The sequence below is a fragment of the Dromaius novaehollandiae genome, chromosome 1 (assembly GCF_036370855.1).
Source record: "Dromaius novaehollandiae isolate bDroNov1 chromosome 1, bDroNov1.hap1, whole genome shotgun sequence".
Classification (NCBI taxonomy): Eukaryota; Metazoa; Chordata; class Aves; order Casuariiformes; family Dromaiidae; genus Dromaius; species Dromaius novaehollandiae.
In genome coordinates, this window is record NC_088098.1 from 203,167,379 (window position 1) to 203,185,418 (window position 18,040).

Genomic DNA, 18,040 nt, shown 5'->3' on the forward strand with positions numbered 1-18,040 from the left:
CTGAGTGTGCTTAAGCCCCTGGGTATCTTTTGTAACAATCAATTTCCTTTTTAATGACAAGGAGGATCTAGAATAAAGGATATTATAACAAGAGAGCCTTTCATAATAACTAATTGCAACTTAATTGTGGTTTGAGTTTTGCTGGTTCCTGTCTGTTTGGTTTCTTCTATTCATGCTGGCAATGGTAGTGAAGGGGATAATAAAAACATTTTGAGATTCAGGCCTATTCTGATAATTGTATTAATTTCTGTGAAAATACGAAGGCACTTAAAAAAAAAAAAAAAGCTTGTGCCCTGACTAGATTTTGCTCTAATAACTATGTTCTGTCTGCCTCAGCTTCTTTGTAGTTTCTGTAATAGATGTAGTTGAAATAGCGTAAATTCTAGTATAAGTAATGCTTATGCTTGCTTTAATTAATATTTACTTCTAATAAGAGGACTTTTTAAGTAATGGAAGTAAAAAATATTCTGTCAATCAGTCTAAACTGATAAACCTGTACAAAGCTATTCTAATTTAATCATAGACATGCACATTAAAAAAAGAAGAAAAGTCATAATAGACATAGATGTACAAATGTCTTACCTGTGTATGCAGATTGTCAAAAAATGGCTGTGAATGTGTCATTCTTCTGTGCACAGAAATTCAAAATGACAACATTTTTTGGACTTTTGGACTTTTACCACTATATCCAGTGCTCCATGATATGCCTGACCAAAAACTGTTACAGCCTGCCAGATAATACCTATTAGCTCTTATAAACTTGGGATCAGGTATAGTTTGTGATCAGTCAGTCTGTGGTATCTCTTGGATGTGGGTTGCAACTGAGCTTGGAGTGGTAAACCTTTGCAAAAAAGTAAGGTGCTTTCAGACTGTCAGGCACCTAAGAAGTTTTTTTGGATCTAGCCCACAGTTTGGGGTACAAAGATAGTATGTATGAGTAATGATAAATGCACTGATTCTCTTGCTAAAATGATCCAGTGTCCAATTCATCTGAATTGTAAGAGTTTGTCTTAATCCCAAGATAATTTAGGTTCTCGTTGGTGATATCTATTCAATATTTTGCCTCTTAGGACAAAAATCTGTTTCCCATTGTATTTGTCAGCACCTGCCATAACAGAGCCTTGGTCTTAGTTTGCTGGAAGTTACTATGATATTAAAACTACTGCTGCTGCTATGACTATGTGAATAATTTATAGCTCTAAAATGTATCACATTTTTTCTAGAAGCCAAGAAATCTCCCTTCTTTTATCTGCCACTGCTGCATTCAGAAAGTAATAATACATTTAATGTTATCCTTCCACTAACTTTAGATATATATGGTAATGTCAAATGCTTTGACAGTCTGCCTCTTACTCCTGTAGTTACTGAGAGAAAATACGGTCTGCAGACTTCGTTATAATCAACCATATATTATGTTCTGATTCAAAATCATTCCTTGTAAATATTTTTCTTCTCTAACAGTTAGTCCAACTTTTGAATTTTTATCTTTTGGGGGAGAAAAAAAATGAATCCCTGCAGCCGTGCTGTAAACCCTCCCTGTTTTCTTAAGGAAAAAATCCCATTTCTTTTAATTTCTCCTTTTCATTGTTTATTTTGTTTTGAGCCTGCAGTTGGCCTGACTTTTTGTCCTTCTTTAATATGCCTTTTAACAATGGGCGGTTGCCAGTGTGCTTTTTTGGAACCGGCTCATCTAAACTCAGTTTTTTTGAACTGACTCCTGCCCTTGGATTTCTTGACAAATGATTGTAGTACATGAAGACTGATAATTTTGCACTGTGACATAAACAGCAACCTATATTTAGAGAATGTGAAGAACTCAGCACATATCTAATTAATTCATAGGCTTTTAATGACTAGTTTTTTCTTTCAAGACTTGCTTCTTAAAAGCATTGTTTTTATGGCTGTTTGGAAACATTTCATGATCCAAGGAGGAGAAAAAAAAACCCTCCTAACACCTTGTCCAGTAACCTCCTTTTGGCAAGATTTTAGGTGAATTTTGAATTAAGAGCCTCAAACTATCTACATGTTTATGTCAGTAACATGGTGTTAATGTTATAACACTAGCTTAAAAAAAATCACAAATGATTTGGCATCTTAGTAATTTTATAAATGGTAGACTATGCCTTTTTAATGTGAACTTATAGTTCAACCTCTGTGTTTTAGGTCTGCATACAGTAGCAGAAACTTTGTTCAGAAGGAAAAGAGAAGAATAATAAAAATTGTGTTGCCTTGGTTAAGGCATTGGTAATTACGTTCTGGTAAAGGGTTGAGTGTTTTCTTTTGTTTTACAATAATGGCAGGGAGCTCAAAAGTTTTGTTAGTGCCAGCTAAAGAACAACTGGCTTCACTGCATGCTCAGGGTTGGACCCCAAATCCAGGCCCATAAATCAGAGCAGCTCCACTTTAGTGAGCTGGATACTGATAGGCACCAGTTGATGACCTGATGTTTTCGTAAATCATAGGCAAACTCAGTGCAGGCGGATGAAACTTTCAAGGGTGCCTAAACGCACCTAGGTAAATGTTTGGAAAATGGAACTTAGCAGGCCTCTGCAAAAAGCTCAGTGCTTTTTTTTTTTTTCCTTTCTGTCTCTTTGTTTTATTTTTTACAAATTATAACCCCACTAAAAATGTGAAATGTAGTGAGTGACAGTCAGAAATGTAGCTGAATTCAGCAAGTACTTTCAAGGCCAGAAAATAATTCAGAAACAAGAAAACTTGTTTTGTGTATTAAGTTCTAGTATTGGTTTAGAGATGCTTGTTCAGGGTTAAGTGACCTGAAAATGAAATGTTTTACTTTGGATCAAACAAATGTTTGATATAAAAAAGTATCTTCCCCTACCCAATTCAACCTGTGAATGAAAAAGCATCCGTTATTTGCTCAGCTCTACTCCTAGGTCAGAGAGGCACACTTTGAATTTTTTCTCATATCTGTATGAGCTGAATTAGTTCAATTTATCATGAGTTCAATGTGTCACTGTGTTGGGCATTTACTGCTCCTGCTGTCTCTCAGATTCTGCGTCCTGCTCTTACGGTTTTCTGCTTTGGCAGTCATCTGCTGCTTTGGGTCACATCCTCAGCTGGTGTAAGTAGCTGGGACTCCTTTATAATGAATAGAAGGATGCTGCTGATTTGCACAAGCAAATGCTCTGGCCCCAGACTGTCTTACTGCTTTATGAAAATGGATTTGGTGAGTGAGCTTTTGCTGTTAATGTCTGATCGGAGTTTATTAGCATCCTAATATGTCTTAGACAAGTGTTTTTTAATGGTGTTTTCATTTTATTTCTTAGGAGAATTTTATGTTTATTCTTTCTTTATTACTTAAATGCTGTATTTAAGAAACAAATTGTCCATTGAGACGGGTTTAGTGGACCATTTGTTTCTTTCTTGACAGAATATTTATCTGAATCTGTTAAAAAGTGAGAACAAAAAAGAAAAACATTTTATTTAAAGCTTTATGCATGAAATAACCAAGTAAATGTGCTTATGGGTAGGGCACAATTGTCAGGTAGGGGATTGTCAGTCCCTCAATTAAAGCAAATGAATCAGGAAGACTGATGGCCTTTACCTCACTGCTATACATGAGACAAAACATACCCTTGGTGCTGCCCACCCTTAGCAGGCATGTGACCAGTGGGTCCTCTGGAAGTGCAGGTATTCCTGCCTTCGAGGAACACCACTGCACTCTGCCAGCGCGTGCTTGCAGTGACACTGCTGCACCTGGCTCACGGGCAGGGAAGGGAGCCTTCCCATTGCACAAAGCTTGACAATGTTTGCATGTGCCACTGTAGATTTCAAAAGTATTTAAGGACCTGTAGTTCTGAGAGATACGGTCCTGTGTCATGGGGGCCTTGGGGCCATATGTCACTTCTTTCAGAGCCTGCATCTGAAACCAGTGCAGTGTTTCTATGTTGCTCAGGGAAGGTGGAGTGGGCAGCCTGTGTGATAGCATGCTCCATCACTTCACTAGCCCACGATGCACTCAGGGAGCATAGCAAGGGAGACAACTCTATAATGCTGCCCTGTGTCTTGGGCACCCAAAGGACAAAGACTGGGTTTGCAAATCTGGTATGCGGAAGAGAGGTTGGGTGAAACTTCGTGGTACAGTTCCGCCAGTGCTCTTGCAGTTCCCTGTGCCTGTGTATGTTCTAGTCCCCTGCACCTGAGTCTAGCATCATACTGGCTGCAGCTTCCCAGCTCAACTACTAGGACTAGCAGATAGTAGAGAAGTGGCTGAGCATGGAATGAATCGGTCTTCATAAAGGTGGGTGAGGTTTACAATGTAGGAAGTTTGTTTTAGTAACAAATCAAAAGTGAAGGTTTGAGGAAGACGGAACAGTTGTAAGATGAGGAGCACTCTGAGAATGTAAAAATTAACCACCTTAAATCACGTAAAGCAATACACAGGCCAGTAACTGATAGGACAGTAGTGCAGAACTGTATAAAAAACACTATTTACACTACTTAAAACCGATGTTAGTAGCACATTTAGCAGCTGTTACTTACCAAATATGTCAGTTATTTAATTATAGCTTATATTAGAAGATACTGAAGGTCAAAGTTGTGGTACTTTCTTAATTACAGCTGAAGCTATAAAAAACCCGGAACATTTTACCCCAGGAAGCCCAAAAATGATTGTTGCCATTTCATGTTATTAAGTGAGTACTCTTGGATGTCTGCTGTGAAGTTGGACTTCTAAGGTCTCTAAATCAGGAAAGGTTTAAACTTTTCTTCTTTGATGGACTGTTCTTCTGTGGTTTCCATGGAATGAATTGAGGTAAACTTTGCACGAATGACTGAAGCAGGTTGGAAGTGCAAACAAACAAAACAAAAAAATGTACTTTAGAATTCCTTCCAGCAAATAAAAAACAGAAAAAATACAATTTTGACATGAAATCTGTCATAAATCCTGTTTTCATATCTGTTCTGCCAAGCTGAGTCTGTTCTTTCCTTTCTTGTGTCAAACATGTGAACGTTAACATTTTTTCCTCCTTTGGGCAAGGATTCAACCTGGCAAGAATAAAGTGTCTTGTAACTGCTATTTTCCTAGCCTTAAATGCAATAAAGGAACATTTCTTATTCCTCCTATTTTTTGCTGAAAACTGACCAAAGTATAGTTTTAGGCAGTGCTATGGTGGTTGCTGAGTTTAATAAAAAAATCTGGGATGATTGTATATTGTGTTATAAATAGAGGTGGACTTATGTTAATTTTTTTGTCTTGCTGAACCATAATCCTAGATGCTATCAAATTTGCACAAATAATAGGGGAAGTCAGTTCTTTGGGTAGTCCAAAGAACATAAAGGTAACCTTCTGCGTTTAAATATTATTTTGAAGGAAACTCTGCCTTGGAAATGGTGTAGTATGTCCCTGTCTCCGTTCAATAGCATAGATACAAAGTGGCCACAAAATGAAATGATGTGAGAATATTGTGTTTATTGGACTTTCTCACCCTTTTTATCGCAGTCATATAGCCCTCTTATCAGGCTCCTCTCCTGGCCAAACAGCTGCTCAGTGCTGTCTTAAATAGTAGTGAACATGCAGCTGTGCATCTCTAGTAGACAGGACCTGAGCGCGTGACGTTGATCTAGATCCGTAGTATCAATACTAGTACAGAGCTGGGGGTGAGACAGTAGTGAAATAGTCCCCTTTGGCTTTCCCAGCCAATGTAAAGCATTTACTTCCCACCCATGGGGCTGCTTCGAGAGCAGCCTGCAGGCTGCATGCCGTGGTGCACCTGGCAGGGCTCTGAGCGACCAAGGTGCCCTGCACGCAGGTCCCACGTGCTGCAGGGGACCTGCTCTGGTCGTGCCTGAGCAAAACTCAACCATCTCATCTGGTGGCCTTGGTCCTTCCTCAGCAGAGTAGATACCACCATTGTTTGCTTCTCTGCTTTTTCGGTCTGTAATTTAGGTCAAAGGAGTAAACAGTCTGAGATTTGTCTCTTAAATCCTCTGCCCTGACATCTACTGGCATTTCTCCTTAGAGTTAGGCTTTCGGCAAGATGGGCAAATTGAGTTTGCTTTGTTCACCATGTTTCTCTGGAAGTTTTAATGTGAGGAGGTGCTAACAGTGTCTGCTCTTAGTGTTACATAAGATCTTGTGCGTTCTGTCTTTAAGAGCGAAAGGTGCTGCTCATGCTCCTTCTTGCTAGATCCAGAGACAAAGCTGGCTGAATTTGTCATTGTAACGGCCCAATTCTTTTTCTGTCAAATGTTTCACTGACTCTGCAGTCAAAGGACAACTTTGAAGTTTGGTTTTACTTCCAGTGCAATTACATTGGAGACTTCTATTTTCCATTTGAAAATGAAAGTTCATTGAAGAAAGTGAAGGATTATTTAATTACTTCTTGATTTGCCAACAGTGTACTCAGCTCTGTTCAGAACATAAAGATATATATTGTTTATTCCCCATAGAGCCTTAGCAGAGTCTTAAATACGGTTTTCCCCACATAGATTTCAGTGTGTTTTCATCTTCTCATGCAGTATCTTTTGTGGGTCTAACTTCTTGCCAACAAGGTTAAACGTATGCAAAAATATTATGATGGGTTTTGAGAACATGTGCAACAGACAGTTCCAGTTCCATTCTGTTCGCATGTTTTTCAGCTGAAAATACATGAGGCAAAATTTATTTAATGGGTAAAATGGGCAGAAACTCTTTCCCTCAGGAAGAAGACCTCTATGTACATCTTCGTTTTATTGGGATGTATTTTGCTAGAAAAGGGTTCTCCCTTCTCCCTTAGTTACTCACTGATTTTATTATTATTATTGTTATCATTTTTGTTATGTGTAGTCACCCCAACAGTTTAAGCAGCTTCTGGGTAGAGAATAAAACTGGCTTTCTAAGGACATTACCCAGTTAGCGCTTTTGAGTAGAAATCCAGAAAGCTATGCCTAATTCCTCTATCACTGGTTTGTTAAATGATACTAACCATATCTCCCTGGACTTTTAATTCTTCCATCCTTTATTGTGTAAACTGTAAGCTTTTCAGAGGAGAGGTCTACTGTCACTAAGTTTCCACAGAACAGAACATAGCATTGTTCAGGATCCCCAACTGCCTACAAAATAGTAATGAAATTGTTAAGTTCACGTAGGCAGAGAGCAATAGCAATGAGACATCCAGTGTTGAATACAGAGAACTGTAATGCAGTAACCCTCTGACCTCAGCATTACCTATACCTATACGTGTCTTTCCATGCTTCCGTTGCCTCTCCAGCATCATGCACTACAATTAGGAAGCAGTAAGATAACAAAGTTTTGAACTAAATGGCTTGATTCATGCAATAAGTATCACTAAATAAATTCCACATGATTGTAATAAAAAACAGTAATAAAATACATGATTCACATTACTCACCATTCTTACCCTCACTTTAGAGCTGTGACCAACCAACTTCCTAGATATGAAGCACTGTACTAGTGGAGCTGAATGCAGATGTGATGGATATAGCAAGGACTGCATGGGGGAGTAGTACCAATTAAGTCTGAATGGTAGCTTAGCTCTCTGACTTCTCAGGCTCTTATTTTTTGGTTTGAACACCCCCACATAGCCTCGAAAGAATGTTTTAAATCATTTTGTCTTGGTAACTAGCCAAACAGCTGATTTTCCAGAAAAGACTTGGGAAACTGGGATATGTAAATTGAACTTGTGGAGCCAAGACCATTTCCAATTTTTGTTTCAGCTTTCCACGATGAAGATGTGGCTGTGCCAGCTAGAAAGACAGCTGCTTGCATGTGGCACAGCAGGTCACGAGCTTGAGGGTCGTGTTGATGTACACCAGCATCCTCTTCCTAGCTGTTGTGGCTCATATATATTGGTGGTGAATGAGCTCTCCCACCAGGTATTTGGATCACATACAGTTTCATTCTTTGGTGAAGGTCTAAGGAAATCCCTAGATGATCCTTTGGTGCAAGAACGTAATAATTAAAGAAGGCTGCAGCCAAGAGTTTTATGAATGTGCCTGGAAACTTTGTTAAATTGCAGTATCTGTCCACATGACAGCTCTGCAGCGTTCTGATGCCAAACATCTAGAGAAAATCCTAGGCACTTACAGGAATGATCCTCTGCACTTAAAGTACTCAGTACTTTCAGTCTGTAGAACTTAAATTGCTTTCCAGACTGGTAAAATGTTGTTTCCCAAGACAAGGGCACAGAGGTTTTGTCTAAATGAGAGAAAGCGTTCCCTAAGTCCAGAGGGGTACCCTACTTGTGTACATACTTATATGTAGCCCCAGGCCTGTGGCTTCCATTAGAAGAAAACTCAGGTGTGGGGGAAGAATGGGAGCCATAGTGTGCTCTGGTCTAACCTCCCAGAAATCCAGGACCACAGGGCAACCTTGGAGCCAGAAAGTACAAAAATGGCTGACTTCTGGTCTCTGCTCCAAGAACTACAAAAGCATTGTGTTCTGTACCTGTTTCATGGAAAATGTACAACCTGTCTTGGCAGCATGCTTCAGAATCCATGGGTCCACTCTGAGGAGACTGAATTCTCTGTGTCAAACAAAAGAATCACAACACAGGCTCTCATTTCCTTGCAAAAGAGTTAGCTGCTAGGTTACTGTAGAAAAAGGAAAGCATTACCAATGGTCATATTTTAATACAGTGAGATCTGCCTGTTTTGTTTGGAAAAGAGTGTATCCAGGACCATCAGTTCTAAGAGAGCAGAGGCAAGCTCAAGCCCTGAAGAAGAGGCCGGAGTTAAGACACAGCCCTATCCTTAGCATTTCCTAGTGTCTATCTGCAGATAGCTTACTGCTGAACATGCAACTTTTGGTAGCTCTCATTCCGTAGACTGGCTGATCCTGTTCTCCCCAGATATTTCACAATCTGGCACCTGACTTAGTGCTCTGGGTCTCATTCCAGGTACCAGGTTAGGCATAGGCACTTAACTTGTGGGCACTTGGATCCTTTTGTTTTTGCGTGATTAGTTGATATGCTGACCCTAAGTGAGCACTCTGAGGCCTCAAAGCATGCCAGCAACAAACTCCGGACAAGGAAACAAGGTCTGCTAGGATACTATTATCAGTCTTTCTATTATAAGAAGAGACCGTTCATTCCCTTCTGGGTATTTTGGATTTGGTGCTTCAATACTGACATAAAGAGTAAAGAAATTCAAGTTACAAGAGAAAATTGTCTTGATCTGTCTTTTGAAACAGCCTCTCCTTTTACAGTCTAATGTTCTAACTTACGACATTGCGCTAAGTAATTGCTTGTCTATCTGCTACAATTTATTTAACATGAGAAGTCTTTCCCGCTTTGACCTGATTTTCTCTTTTCTTTCTTTAAAGAAATTCCTGATCTTGTTGATTCTTAGGAGTGCTTGACTCTGAAATCATTTCTAATACAATATCTAAAAACAAATTATATTTTAGTATTATATTTTAGCCATGCCACACTTCTGAGGCAAAGGTGTCCTCAGGTCATAAAAATTTGTAAAATAATGAGAGCAAAATAAAAAAGGAAAATGTTATCTTTGCACCAGCAGGACAGAAGGGAAACTGCCCACAAAGACCTGCTTACTTAATACCGCTGTTTAAACAGGAAAATTCGGAGTGCCTAAGTCCGCGTGCTGTCGTTCCTTCCCTAGCAAAATAATATGAGCCAAAGTCTGGTATTGATACTAATGCTGAATAGCAGTTGCATGTATAATTGGTATCATCACGTCAGAGGGACTTCACATGTGCTGTTCAACATTAGAACAAGTTTAGTATGTGCCACTCTGTTCATGGAGGTGTCAGCACTCAGTGCAAACTTCTGCTTCAGTTATCAGGTTTCCATTATGTTCTCTGCAGCACCAGGAAAGTCATTTCCTTCTTTATTTTTTCTCACAGTTTCACAAGGTTTTACGGAATTTTCTTCTCACGATGATGGGGTTATTTGCATTGGTCTTATTCCACATCGCCAGAGCTACACATTCCTGATATACACATTTCCTCCTTCATACTTAATTATAGAATCCCAAGAGAAAAATCCATTCAATTTGCTGTTGGTGTAAGAGTGCGGTAGAGAGATGCATCGCAACATTACAACACTAGAAAGAATTGGCATTTAACAAAGATTTTTATATGTTGGCCTAACTAGGACATACATCTGTTATTTTTCTATAGACACTTTTTTCTTTAATATGAGACATTCAACATGTTCTTTCATGTAGAGCAAAATCTCTATCAAGAAGTCAAATAAAGGCAAATAATACAATTCACACAAAAAGCAAACGTCACAAAGTTCGGTATCACCTTAAAAATAAGAAATTCTTTTCTCAATGTTCACCTGTAGAATATTGTGCAAGTCTGAGCAAGATACCCACCAAGGACGACACAGGAGAGTCACAGTCTTCATCCCACTGAATTCCAGGCCAGCCCATTCTTTGTTTGGGACTGTTTCTGTTAGTACTGTATTAAAAATGTTGCTAATATGGTGACTATTCCAGAGTAGAAAAAATATTATTAAATTAGGATAAAATAATATGTGTTATAGTGAGAAGCACTGTAACAGGCTGTCTCTATGAATTATATGCCTGGACTTGCTTATGAATTGCCCACTTAATATTCTCAGGAGTGGTCTTTGCTGAGGTACTGTTAAACAGTAGATTGAATTTGTAATGCCAAGACTCATGGGGTTTCTCTGCACAGAAACACACACAGATTACTAACCATTCTGTTACAAAATGGATGATGGCTTTGAATTTAATTTTAGATTTTTTTTTTAATTCTCTGCTACTTTCTGCACTAGTATTCTATAGTAGTTTTGCTTCTTTCAACTACAGCTCAATTTTTCATTGTTTTGATATACCCTACATACATGATGAAGTGTATTCTTCTTGCAAAGCTCTGAAATTCAGAGGGAGCCGAGTGCATGCATGTAAGAACTGAATTTGGCCAAAGATGCACACAGCATCTTTTGAGACAGTGATAGCACAGATCATGCTCTGATGAAAACTTTGATGATCTCTGGAGTTTCTTTTATGCTGCTCATAAAAAGAAAGGGACAATTGACAACAGAAGGAGCAGATACCTTGAGCTGCTTATTCAAAGTTCAGTGGCAAACCAACCAGACTAAGAGTCTTTCATCAGTTCCAGTGGGCTTTTGGTCCACTTCTCAATTGCTCAATTGCTAGGTGACAAGTAATGCATGGGGTGGTGTTCAAATGCTGCTACCATATTTAGGTCCTGATCCAGCAAACTCCTGAGTATGTACTTAGCTCTTACTGGGTGTGTGGTCTCCTTGTGGTCAGCTGGACTACTAAAGTATATAAAGCTGAGCACAACCTGAAGTAATATTTTGGACTGTCTCCATTGGCCTGATACACTCTTAGGTATGCATTCTTATATGAAAATGGCTGTTTTCTCAGCTTAATACCGCCATAAGAGACAATTCACAGTTTTTAGCCTGGCCAAGGGTGTGCTATTCCTGTCTCATTTATGGTGATTCCAATCCTTTCTTTCCTGAGCTGCTCACACACTCGTGCAGGGCAGTTCTGCATTCTTGGAGATCTGTTGTTGAATTTCAGTAGAAGCAGCTGTATTTTAGGCCTTGGTTTTTAAAAGGACAAAGTTGTCTAAGACAGGTACTGCTATACAGTATTATTTTCTTCTTTAGGTAGGAGAAATGTAATGTTGTATTCCTTGGTTAGGATTCATTTTATTGTTTATATTAACTAAAAACCATAATTTTTAACAAGGTACATGGCCTTACAATTTTATATCTTCCCAGCAAGCTGTAACCAACTATGAAATATGCTATTTCAACCATGAAGTCTGTCATCTTTTCCTCTGATTTACACAGAACCTTATGGATCACAAATAAAGTTTCTCCTTATTGCAGGAGGATGGGAGAATAAAAAAGCAAATGAATATCTGAGCAGGCTGCTGTAAATACAGCTTGCTTGGCATGCTTGTCCCCAAGATGAACTGATTTGTGGCCTCGATTCAAAAATGTTTTACTGTTATTTGCTTCTTACTCTGTGGATTCAGCTATTTAGATCAGGCTAATTTTCAACTGAAGGAACTGAAGAGCTATTATTCTCCCTGAAGGTTATCTCATTTATTTAAAAACTGGTGGCAAACCATTGACCACTGTATTTGTTTCAAAGAGAGCAGCAGTGGGGGAGGAGATTGTATCTGGGAAACTCTCACATGCAAACTCCCAAGTTTTTTTCCTGAAAGAAAACAAATCATTTCACAAGCAGTGAAGTGAACTTCATGTGCTTTCCAGCATCTGTCTTCTGAGCTATAACAGAGGAATAGGTCATCAGGTTACCTTCTGTGGGGTTTAAGAGGATCTATTTCTTGTCATGAAACATGTCAGAATATAATACTCTTCAGTCTCTACCTTTGTGTCAAATTTGGTTGAAGTTGGCCAACAGCTTCTACAAGTATGTGAGGAAGAAAAACAGAAGCAAACACATACACAGAACAACAGCTTAGAAAGTGAGGCAAAGAATTCCATAAACCTTAGAAAAGTGAAATAAATATTCCACAATATTGGGTTGGTCCTTAAACGAGATCATTCTCTGAGTTCTTCTTCTTACTGAAGTAGTCGACACTTACAGACTCTCTTTGCTCTGTAGATGTCCAAGAACAGATGGTGGATTAGCTGTTATCAAGCAGTAATTGCATTTTGGTTTTGTTTTGATTTTAGGTGAAGGAATTCATTGTCTGCGATGGTAATAGAAGCAAACTTCTTTCTGTAGTTGATATGTCATGATTGGGAGCTGCTTTAACAAGAATGCATTCAGTACATTGCAAAAGCTTACAAGGAAATGCAGGCATCCAGAGCAAATGCAGGACAAAATCTGTGTTTCTAAATCTTACTGCTCATGCAGCGTGACATTAGGAAAGTGTGCCCTTGCTGGGAAGGAGAAACATCAGATGTGCTGGGCACCCACATTAGGGAAAGTCTTCAGACAAGACTATTTTCTGAATATTGAGCTGAACTTCCCTCTGTGTTTCACACCCAGCTGCTCTCCGTGTGGGGGGAGGGACGCAAGCACTTCTGAAAATCCAGCTGCTTTGAGCACTTAAGTGGGAGCTCCTCTGCCTTGGACAGCTGGACTATCATGTATAACATTATGTTTAAAATTAGTGTTTGGGTGAGAATTAAAAGGGGAAAAATGAGAGATTAGTTCAGATAAATAAAATATAGAGCAAGCTGCTTCCCAGTCAGTTTAGTCTCTCTGCTGGGAATTGCCTCATTGAGAAGGATGTCTCCCAGCCTCCTTCCCACTCATCTTTCTTATTAGGTAGTCTGCCCCCGCCTTGCATGTGCAAGGATATCTTTGCAGCTTCTGCCATCCAGAATATCTTCCTTGTTTGTATTGCTTAAATGGCCTCTGTTTTTGCCTTATGACTTAATGCTTTGTTTTATTCATTGTGAAATGATGTTATATGCTTTTTAGTAAATGTGACAGGCAGTGTATTACCCACTGTCATCTTTTATTTATTCTCACAAAGCATTTTGGAATACAGTTAGTACATGACATTCAGGACACCGTGTAATATTGCATCATATTGCATTACAAGATGGGGCAGGTCAATGCTTTGAAAGAGGGTGTTTCAGCCTCTTCCTTTGCTTATATCTTTTCTCAAGTGTTTTTTTCCCATCTTTCTCCATAGTCAGTATTTGGTTTCTGTGAGTTCCTTTGTAGTATCTGATGGGGACAATGCTTGTCTGCTTGGAAAGGTCTTGTCATTTTAGTTTCACATCTCAGTTGCTACAAGAAGTACAGGAGTTGCTCAGATCACCTCGAGCTGTTTCTCAGATGCTTGGTGATTCATAAGGGGCCAACCTCCAGATGTTGAGTTTGTGCTGACTGTGCACCCATTTCTAACTCAGCTCTCCAAAACTGCACTGAAAATCCCATTAGAAAACTCTAGTACTTTTGGTTCCAGACCTGGCAGCACCCATTCAGTAACACGCCACTTCAGATTTTAATGTATGACTGAATGAAGATTGAATGTAATGTAGTGTGTGGGGAGAGAGGTAAGAGGGAACTGCACTGTTTCAAAGCTCTTGAAAAGTCTATTCCAGTGTCACGTGAGGTCTCTGAATGACTTTGCATTTTATATGTGAAGAGTTATAGAAACAGTATTTATGACCATTCTCATCAAACGGAGTTTCTTGTTATATGGAAAAGGGAAATCTTCATACTGTAATATTTTTATATCTCCTATTTTACTATATTGAGAATTCTGTTCCCTTGCTTCTTTCAAGCCTTCCCTCTATAACGAGTTACTGCAAAATTACCGTATTTGCCATGATAGAGATTAAGCTTTTTAACATGTGCAGTTTTATTTCTCCATTTACCTGTTCAACTTGGATACTGCAGAGCTCTTCCAGGCAGTAGATTTCAGTGCTGATCTAGTCAACTGTGGTTGACTTGCTGGCAGAACATCCCAGTCTGAGTGACTCAGATTTTAAGTTAATGAAAAACTGCAGTGGAGCGTATCTTCTCGGTTACAAGCATGCCAGTAACATACTTTCTCTACTGATGTGCTGAGTAAAGCACACAGAGTTTTTGTTTTGAGGTATATATATGAGGACATTTAAAAGATACTGTTTCTAGCACTCTAGTCTCAGCAGCTGAGAATTCCAGAGTAAAACCTATACTAAGACTGGCTAGAAAAAGGGAACCTTTCAATGAGAAGTATGTATCGTGTTGAATCAGAGTGAAATGTGTGCTAACAATGGGAGAATTGCAACAGTTTGCTGGCCAGGAAGGAAGAGCAAAGTATGTATAAGGTTCATCCTACGTATAGGATGAATTCTGACATGTTTTAGTGCAGTAAATTTGCTCTGAATTAAGGCATGGTTGCTTCATTCAGAAGTTATGAATTTGCTTCCATCAAAACTGTTTTATTTTTATCCCTTTCCTGGACATTTTGGAATCAGTCCTGTGAAATACCCTGTCCCCTTGGGTTTGCTAGGTACTTTCAGAGTTCAAAGGTCCTCATCATTTCAGCCACAACTCAGTAGGATTGGCTGGACATTTTGTTTCATTCCAGATTAGGGGAAAAAAACAGAGAGGCCTTTTTTATTATTTCCTAGGGAAAAAATAATTAAAATAAAATAAAATAGAAAATCTCATTGAGTGTAGATGCTCCTGATGAAAACTGCAACCAAACTGATTGGCGGGTGGTCTCTATTTTCACTGAATTGTCCCTTTTCCAATGTAAAATTGCTTGGTCAAAAAAGAACAAAACAAAACAAAACAAAACAGGCTAGTTCCGTACTTTGTGATATGCAGACTCAAGGCCATATTTACTTAGAAAGGGTGCATCAAGAGATGTGGTTGAGAACATTTCATCTGGAAAGAAAGGATCTTAAAAAGATGTCACAAATAGATATTTTGAGATAGTTTTTACAGGGAACCCAGACTTTTATCTTCTAAGCTTCAGGGTGTTTGGAAACTAGAATTATTACCTTGTCAGAAGAGTACAATGAACTGTTGACACACTACCATGCTGTGCTTACAGCTTGGTGCAGAGAAGTATTTACAGCCAGGAACCAGTGAAAAGCAACCTGAAAAATAAATATACTTTCCATGAAGTTTGTACCATTTCTCTTAGTTCCTGTTTTCCATGAACATTTACTAAATAAATAAATTGCTTTTATTTAGAGAGCCTAGAAGGCTTCACTGAAACATTAGATTTTATTTTAAAAGACAGGACTTTGATTAGTGTGTGCGACAGATGGTTGTGGCTGCTCGCTTACTTCATTTTCTCATTGTTTTGTACTTCTGACATATTAATGGACCATGGTTCTGAAGTTCTGTGGGATGGTTTGGGGAGAGAGGCTTTCATTCGTAATTGCTTAGGAAAATGGCATTGAAATTCTGCATTTTCTGCTCTTTATGCTTCTCTTCCTTGGTAGCCAGTTCAGGAGAAGGCAGCAGTTTTAAATTTCTGTTGATTGCAGTGGAACTGAAGGTTGACCTCACCTTCAATACAGCACTCAGGGTGATGTTCAGTTTAAGATCAAAACACCAGTTTAGGTGTTTACATGACAACTAGCATCTTAGTTCCCATTAGTCAGTAGAGATTCAGTCAATGCAGTTGGGTAGCTGAGTCAAGACCTCTCTCACAATGTAGGCTGCACTGGCTGTGTTGAGGAGGGGCTAAGTTTGCCTGCACACAGGTGACCACCTGAGACAGCACAGCCGAGATGGGACTTCTGCCAGGGCTGGAGGGTGTGCTGCTGGACCTCCCTGTTCTCTTCTGGAGTGGCAGCTGGAGGCCAGGCAGGAAACGGCTGAATTTCTTAAATGATATTAGACATTTATCTCCTTGTGAGCAGCTGAACTGAGCCCTAGGTCTGCACACGTTACAAGGGGAACTTGGTAGCCATCTAGGTAGCTATCTCACATAGGGATCCTTACATTTAAATGTCTTAACTGGGAGCTAAATCCCACCAGGAGCTGCATGTTGCCTTGAATCCTTTTGATCTTCAAAATTTTACCACACTAAAATTGTCAATGTGCTAAAATCTAGGTTTTTTGAAGCTATTTGGTATAGGATGCCAAATTCCACTCTCAGTAACAGCTGGACAATCCAAGTTCCTGGTGCAACTGGGAAAACATTTTGACTTGCAGAGCGCTAGGTCTTCACTGGGAGAATTGCCATAGTTGCTGTTACCCTTGGAGCTCAGGATTTACAGCAGCTGAGGCTTTACCTCAGTACAAGTAAACTTTGGGAACAATGGAGTATTTGCTCAGGCAGAAGTTGTGGAATTCTAATTAAGGATGGACTTTGGTATTTATCTTGAAGTTATTACTCAATGAAATGGTGTTGGGGGGCCAGATTCTGATTTCAGTTATGTTGGTGGATTAACTATTTGTATTAATGATCTGTTGACAGTAAAAGATTCATATCGTATAAATGAAATCAAAGTGTGAACTAACACCATGCTTGTGGGAGGAAATACTTAAGCACAATAAACAGAGTTAGACCTGCACATATTTTCCCGTAGCCTTGTTATTGCTGCTTTCTTTCAGAGGACATCTCTCCTCGGAGTACCAAATTTGGGAAGCAGGGTTGTTTACCTTTTAACTTCACTCTGTCTCACGTCATTGCTCTCATGTTTTCAGCTTTCATTAAATTCTGTCTTAAAACCAAAATGATGAGAGGGAAATTATATAATTAAGAAAGATGTAAAAGTAATGATATGTTTATCATGAAATAAAGAATATTTACAAAGAGTACTGTTGTTCTTACTGTTTAAAAGGGGATTGAATTAATAGAAAAAAACCCTGTACTTCCCATTTAACATTAACTGCTCCTAGACCCTACTTTTTATAGACTTTAAATGCAAATAATTCATGCTATGTTATAAACTGTTGTGTTTTTTGCCTTCCTGTAACTGGAACAACATACTAATTTCTACAAGTTGTGACTACTAACAGAGAGCAATCACCTCACAGACTTGTACCGGAAAGAAGAGACCATCAGTGTGGCGGGAAACGGCTGCCTCCACAGTCCGCGCTTCCCGAGCAGCTACCCCCGGAACCTGCTGCTGACCTGGCGGCTGCACTCCCCAGAGAGCACGAGGATCCAGCTGGCTTTCGATAACCAGTTCGGACTGGAGGAGCCCGAAAACGATATCTGCCGGTGAGTGGACCACCATCTTGTGCGGGAACTTGCAACAGGCGCCCCTAAGGGGCCCGTTTTCGCTGAACAAAATGGCCACCCGCCTGCGGCTGCAAACAAACGGCCAGTAACTCCGGCTGGGTCTAGGAGGGCCCTGCTTTGTGCAGCAGGCTGGGCTGGACATGCAGCCAGAATTTCCCTATGATTCTTTAAATAAACCTAGCTGTCCTAGACCTGAAGCAGTTTTGGTGGGTTTCAGTCCTTCTGTAGTGTTTTAAGTACAAAGCGCTTGTACGCTTCTTCCCTCAAAACCAGCTGCCTAACAACTCAGATACTACTTAAATAAGATTTTGTCCTTTGTCACATCTGTCAGGTTTCAGCCAGGCAGAAAAACATCTTTTTCAGGAAGTGTAAGGCTCTGGGAGATAGGTGTGTGTGAATATGTATGTATTCAGTTCTTCA

The 18,040-nt window shown here is 39.4% G+C and overlaps 1 protein-coding gene across 3 annotated transcripts in view; it reads left to right on the forward strand.

The window, feature by feature from the left end:
* The window catches only part of PDGFD (platelet derived growth factor D), a 149,827-nt gene that overhangs the window by 68,979 nt on the left and 62,808 nt on the right, over positions 1–18,040 (forward strand). For 2 of the 3 annotated variants that reach the window (XM_026107344.2, XM_026107342.2), the window contains exon 2: positions 17,395–17,599. In XM_026107344.2, the coding sequence (XP_025963129.1) occupies positions 17,395–17,599 (205 nt within the window). The remainder of the gene's footprint in view (positions 1–17,394; positions 17,600–18,040) is intronic. The other variant, XM_026107343.2, reaches the window with a different exon arrangement.